At 51.6% G+C, this 6,192-nt stretch overlaps 1 protein-coding gene across 1 annotated transcript in view; it reads left to right on the top strand.

Annotated features, from left to right (window-relative positions):
* The window catches only part of GRIN1 (glutamate receptor, ionotropic, N-methyl D-aspartate 1), a gene marked incomplete at its 5' end in the record, with an annotated part of 25,050 nt that overhangs the window by 496 nt on the left and 18,362 nt on the right, over nt 1-6,192 (top strand). Inside the window, one exon of the mRNA XM_009870576.1 lies at nt 5,380-5,556. Within this exon, the coding sequence (XP_009868878.1) occupies nt 5,380-5,556 (177 nt within the window). The remainder of the gene's footprint in view (nt 1-5,379; nt 5,557-6,192) is intronic.

Genomic DNA, 6,192 nt, shown 5'->3' with positions numbered 1-6,192 from the left:
TGGCAGGGCAGGAGGGTCCTAGTGGAGCCTGTGCATCAGACAGAAGCTCCCTGGGGATTGAGGGTTGTTTGGATGCTTTCCCTTCTCTGGGTTTACGTGATATTGGTAGGGGAGATAATAGAATTGACTAGCAAGCTATCCTGAGGCTTTAAATGACATTCAGGCCAGCCAGCACTCAAGAAAGAGGGTCAGATTCCTGTGTCTCAAACCACACAGTCTGCCGTCCCTCTAGAAACACGGAGAGTTTCAGGCTGGGTGAGGTCCTGCCGTGTGCAGGGGCTGGAGGGCGTTGCCCTGGCCAGCTCCTCCATCCCTCACAACCCGAATCTCAAAGACTTTGAGATCAGGAAAGGAGGAGCCGAGCAGCCAACACACCATGGCAGCCTTGGTGGCGGTTTCTGTCCAGGCGCACGAGCTTAGTGGGTGAGACAAGGCCTGTTCCGAAGCACGAATTGGCCTTCGTGTGGAAAATGTGAATATTCACAGATGCAAATGTTCAGTGCAAAAATAGTCATTCCGCCTACGTGCTAAACGAAGGCACATTTCAGGAGTGAGGAGCAGAGGCTCCCAGAGATGCAGCACACAGGACTGCTCGGCTGGAGCAGTGGCAGATCTTGGCATCTCCCACCAAGCAAAACCCTGGTAGGACGGCCAGCAAGCCGAGACCACGGCAGTGACAGCAACGGTGGCTCCCAGCGCTGGGGACCTGCACACCCTGCCAGGGTCCCATCAGGTGCTGTTAGGAGGAGAGGGATGGCAGCAGAGCTGGCAGGCAGCAGGTAGGAAACGTGCAGGGGGAATTTGGTTCATGCTGCCATGGCGAGGAGATAGGTTTGATGTCACCAAGAGGGACCTTGTCACAGTGCACGCGATGGCAGGGAGAGGGGACCCTGCACGCTGTTGGTCCAGCACAATCTCTGCAGAGCCGTGCTCGATGAAGCAAATCGGCCGCCTTTTCCACAGCACGACTTTGTGCTGAATTTGCGTGCTCACCCGCAGGGGGTGGGAGCTTCGCCGGCAGATGCTGCTTCAGCCATTTTTTTCCCGATTTCAGACATGTTTTTCTGAAAAAGCAGCTTGTGAAACCCACGCTGGCTCACTTTGGAGCTGGAGGGGTGACCCGTGGCAGCGGCAGGGAGATGTTCCTCACTGGATATTTGGGGGTGTTGGGGCAGGTGCAGGAATTTGGGGTGCACTCCTCTGGCAGGGAGACCACACTGCCCATCTCACCCCTCCGCACACTCCTGGCTGGTCTCGTGCTCAGCCTCCTTCCCACCAAAGCATCCAGGGTCTGGAGGACTCTGGGGTCCCTGCAGGGAGGGTGGTTGCAGGCAGGAGATGGGTCAAAGGCAGGGCTGGGTAGAGGAGCGAGGATGTTCTGTAGGGGCCTGGTGGGAGCTGGAGGGGACAGTGAAGGTGGGAGTGAAGTGGAGGACAGCAGAGCGAAGGGACAGGACGGCGCAGGGCTCTGCACATCCATGTGGGACAGGCTGGGGAGTGCAACATGAGGACATTCGGTTGGTTCCCTTTTTGGATTCCAGCGATCAGCTTCTTTTTTTTTCTTTTTTCTTTTTTTTCCTAAATTCAGGAAATTATATCTTTCAGCTTAGTTTCTATGGAAACAAGCTTGTAAGATCACTTTGTGTGCATGCCCCTGATTGGTTTTGAACGCATCAGGCAATTTTAGCTAAATTTCATGGGGGGCTGAATTCTCAGAGTTAATTATGGTCCTCCCAAGGCTAAGCTGACGGGGACGGGAAGGCATGGGCCTCGGCACAGGTGGATTTGCCCAGTACCTTTTGATACTCTTGGGTATCTCCAGTCAAGCAGAGTAGTCCAGGAGCTGTAGCCACGCTTTCAACAAAGGTACCTGAGGGAAGCAAGCTTTATTGCTCCCAGTATTCAAAGAACTATTTGTTCTAGAAACAGCATCACAGCTGTCAAGCTGAGTACTCTGGCTTAACAGCTTTTCTTGGGCCTCCTTGTGCCCACATCTTAGGAAATCATCACCTGTTTCTTCACAGAGACCCTCCCGTGGTTCCGCGGAGTTCTGCAAACCCAGTCACCTCTGCGTGAGGTGAGCAGGGAGCTGTGCGAGGAGAGAGGAGGGGCAGAGCAGTGCCCATCGCTGCGGCATCCATCGCTATGGGGAGCCCTTCACAGACTCCTTGTGGACTGAGCTTTGCAAAAATCATGCTCTGACCTCCTCAGGCTGCGCCCCCTGAACGGGCAGCCTGGGCTGTGGCTGTAGTGGGGCGTGGGGCGTATTCGTGTCTCCTTTCCATCTCAGCCCGTGAAAATGAGGGGATGTTGACGTCTTGACAATATGAGAGATAGGAAACGACACCGAGAGCATGAGAGCGAAGCTCATGGGGAAACGCACAGCTCAAGAGCAGGGAAGGTCTGGTGCCGTTCACCACCACCACGTGGGACCGCACCTTCGTGATGGGGATGAAGGGATTTGCACTGAGGTGCTGAGCCCCCCACCACTCCCCCTCCCTGTCGGAGAGGCAGTGCAGGGAAGGATCAAGTGTGGCCCTTAGCAGACCTGCTCTGCTGCTGGTAGAGATGGAGAATGGAGTTTAGTCATTCTGTTCTGGGAGAACTATTTCAACGTCCAGCACCTGGTCGTGGTCGTTGAAAGGAGGTCTGTCGCTCCCTTTCCCCAGCCTGGGCCTGGGAATAGTTTTTTTCCTTCTGGTTCCTTGTCTTAGTATAATGACTCCATGCCCTCTCAGGGGTTATTGCTCACTGAGAGGGGTGTTTTTCTTCATTACTGGTCTCGCTGGCAACCGGTGCTCAGCAGAAGCAGCGTGGGAAGCTGCACTGGAAGTGGGGAGAAATGCATTGCTAGAAGGGAGACTGACTGCATGATTTCCATAGGTAATGAAACAAAAGCACGTCATTTCCTCAAGCCTGTAGAAAAAATGACTCCGCCAGCCACGGGCCGTGAGCTGTGACGAGCCCTTAGGCAGACAGAAGTAGAGAAGACAGCAATCCTTTCACGCATGGACCTGTATGTGGTCCTTCTGCACACACAGAGTCCTTGCTTTCACATGTGCGTGATCTGTTGAGCTCCTTTTCGTTGGCACTCACATCAACCGAGTCAGCACCACTAATAATTTGCAGTTCCTAAGAGCCCTGACCCAGCACGTGTCCCCAGCCTCATAATCACGCTCATCCCAGCTCCGACCCAGTGGGTTTCTACTGGGCTGATTCTGAAGCCTGGATTCCATCCCAACCTTTATTTACTTAAATTTTGCAGAACTAGAATCAGGTGGGGAATGAGGGCTGAGCTTGGTGGGATACAGGAAGATGCTGCAGAAAGCTGCTGCTCGGCTTGGGGTTGCTGTCAGCAATTCCCACGCTCACATCCCAGCCCCAAGCAGGCGAAGGAGAGCAAATGATGCAAATCCTGCAAAAAACCACACAAGGCAAACTGCTGATTTGTAATTAGGAGTGGTTTGTGGTTGTTCTTTTTTCCCCAGTGTGCCTGCTCTTAGAGGAGCGGGTTATGACCCGTGACAGCCCAGAATTCGAGCACTTGTGGCAGAGCATCAGGTGAGCAGTGCACCTGCGGTGAGTGACAGCTGTCGCACAGAGGCCTTGTTAAAAAATCAAGTCTTTATAAGAGTAATTTTGCCTAAATAAGGCCTTCCTGTGATGCACAAACCATTGCGTCCACACGCTTTGCAGAACAGCCCCATGTGCTGCCTGGCCGGGCACGCTCAGGACCGGGTTTCAGAGGGATTTGCCAGAGACCTGTCCCCACGTGTTATCAAATTGCACAAAACCTGATTCCCAGCTGCTTCTGCACATCCTGGGTTGGACTTGTTAACTTTTGGAGGACTCTGCTTTCAGTTTTCTGCCAAGCTTTGGGCCCTGTGGAGAAGTTGAGGACTTCCATAGCTGAGCACAAAGCGCGAGTTCTCATCCCAAAATCTATAGTTGGCATTTGCGTTTAGTTGTTCTTCGTTATCCTATAAAAAAACTACAATTCTGTAATCCCAGAGCTGAGCCATCATCACGGCAAGTCTGTGACCCTTTTGGCACCACCTCAGGAAGCAAATTTACCTGATCTGTTAAACCTAGTGGTATGTATTTGTAACACAAAAGCCGTGATCAGTCCAAACAGCACTTTTTTCAAACTAGAAAATAATTTGCTAGAATATATTGAAATTTCAAAGAGGTCAAAAAAGGATTGAAATAATTTAAAGGTAGAATTTTGATTTTTTTTTTAAGCATTTCTTTTCAAGCATTTTTTTTTCTGATTTTTTTCTTATTATTACGATTAGCTATTCTGTTCTTTTCTCATTTCAGCAGAAAGGGACTCTGTCCCACCACAGAGACACCTTGCCACGCTGTGTGGTTGCCCTGTTTTCTCTACATTGCATGGTTCAGTTTGACTTTATCAGCATGTTGAGTGTAAGGGAAAGGCATTATCTGATCTGGATGTTCCTCCTGTGCATATCCATGGAAGGGCCTTTTCCCTTCCAGCATGGTTCAGGGCCATTCAGGACTATTTCCGAGGTGTGCTGGGTCCAGTCACAAGCTCTCTTTGGCCCAGAAGACCTTCTCAGCCTTAAAAAAATGAAATATTACGGTGCTTTACTTTTCGTCCTTCCCTATTCAGGCTTCTCCCTCCTTCCAGCACGTCTCTGCTTTGTCAAGTAGTGTCCGTGCTGAGCGTAAGCACTTCCATTTTCAAAAATTTGACTCTAGGGCCTTTTGGAAAAGCTACCTTTTTTTGAAACCTCTATCGGCTACAGCTTTCGGTCTAATGGCTCCCCTAAGAGTGCTGTAGTTAATTAGACTGGAATTGCTATTGGTTAACCATCCAACCATAACGATGTCTTTAACCAAATCAGATCGGTTAGCCGGGGCATGAGTCCGGAGCTGCCTCCTCCCGCGTGCTGCTGCAGAACAGGCTGACCTAGAAACAGCCGAACAGCCCGTTACAAAACCGCGTTTTGGAGCTTCTCTCCTGACAGATAACTAAGACGTACCTGCGTGTACCTTGTCACCCTCTGAAGGGAGTTTGTTTCCTTTTGAAGCTCAGTTAAAGTCAAGAGGAGAGGCTACGTTTGCACTGAACGTCACAGACAGTTTGTTGCTGGACGAGTTTTTCCTCGCCATGCCTTTAGAGGATGCCCAGCGAAGAATCCTCTTTACTGTGTGCTGGATTAACCACAAAAAAGCTACAAAACTGTAGCCAGGGTTTAATTCCGAGCCAGAGGAAAGGAGTGCAGATCCCAGAGGCGTGTAACCCAGAGGTCTTTCTCTTTGCCCTTGTGATCCCAGCCCTGTGCCCCCAAACTGGGACTCACCCTGGCTGACAATGCGACCGATCTATGTTGAGCTTTTCTTCTTCCCTTGCAGAGCATCCACCTGTCGTTTTTGCGCACGGTCCCGCCGTACTCTCACCAGGCCAATGTCTGGTTTGAGATGATGAGAGTCTTCAACTGGAATCACGTCATTCTGATCGTCAGCGACGACCACGAAGGTCGTGCTGCACAGAAGAAGCTGGAGACCCTCCTGGAGGAGCGAGAGTCCAAGGTCAGTTCCTGAACATTGTCTTGTAGCTTTGTTTAAGCAACAACAACAAAACTAGAAGTCTCGGGCTGTTGTATGTATGTAGATTTCTGTATGTAAAACACCTTTTCTTTCCATTGTAACATGGCTAACATGCTTAAAGCATCAACAGTGTCTGACTAGTACCTGACAGAACTTTGTACTTTATTCATTTCACTTGCTTTGCCATGGTCAAAATCTCCTACATGTAAATCGACTACAAAATGAAGGGAAGGATAACCTGGAGCTCTGCAAATGCCTTGCCCGAGATTCCCACCTAAGGAGAGGACCAGTCGCTCAGCTTAGGGAAGCACCAGCCCCGGTACAGCCACCCAGGGGCCGGGCAGACCCAGCAGTGCCAAACCAACCCCGAAAAGCAGCTTCTGAATTGGCTAACTGGAGCTCCCCGTAGCGCCTTAGGAGGGGCGAGGGCGGCCGGCGCGGCGCCACACGGAGGCCTCGCGCACCCCTTCTCAAGCGTGGGCCGCGCCCCTGCCCACCGCCCCGTCCCCATCTTCATCGAAGCACATGCCGAACGCTGCTTTCCTGACACCCCATGCTGTTACGAGAGGGCGGGAGCGGCATTATGGAGGAGGTGCGCTGCCCCCCGCGCGCACGCAG

The sequence above is a fragment of the Apaloderma vittatum genome, unplaced genomic scaffold (genome assembly GCF_000703405.1).
Source record: "Apaloderma vittatum isolate BGI_N311 unplaced genomic scaffold, ASM70340v1 scaffold29075, whole genome shotgun sequence".
Taxonomy (NCBI): Eukaryota; Metazoa; Chordata; class Aves; order Trogoniformes; family Trogonidae; genus Apaloderma; species Apaloderma vittatum.
This window is presented reverse-complemented; position numbering and strand designations above follow the sequence as displayed.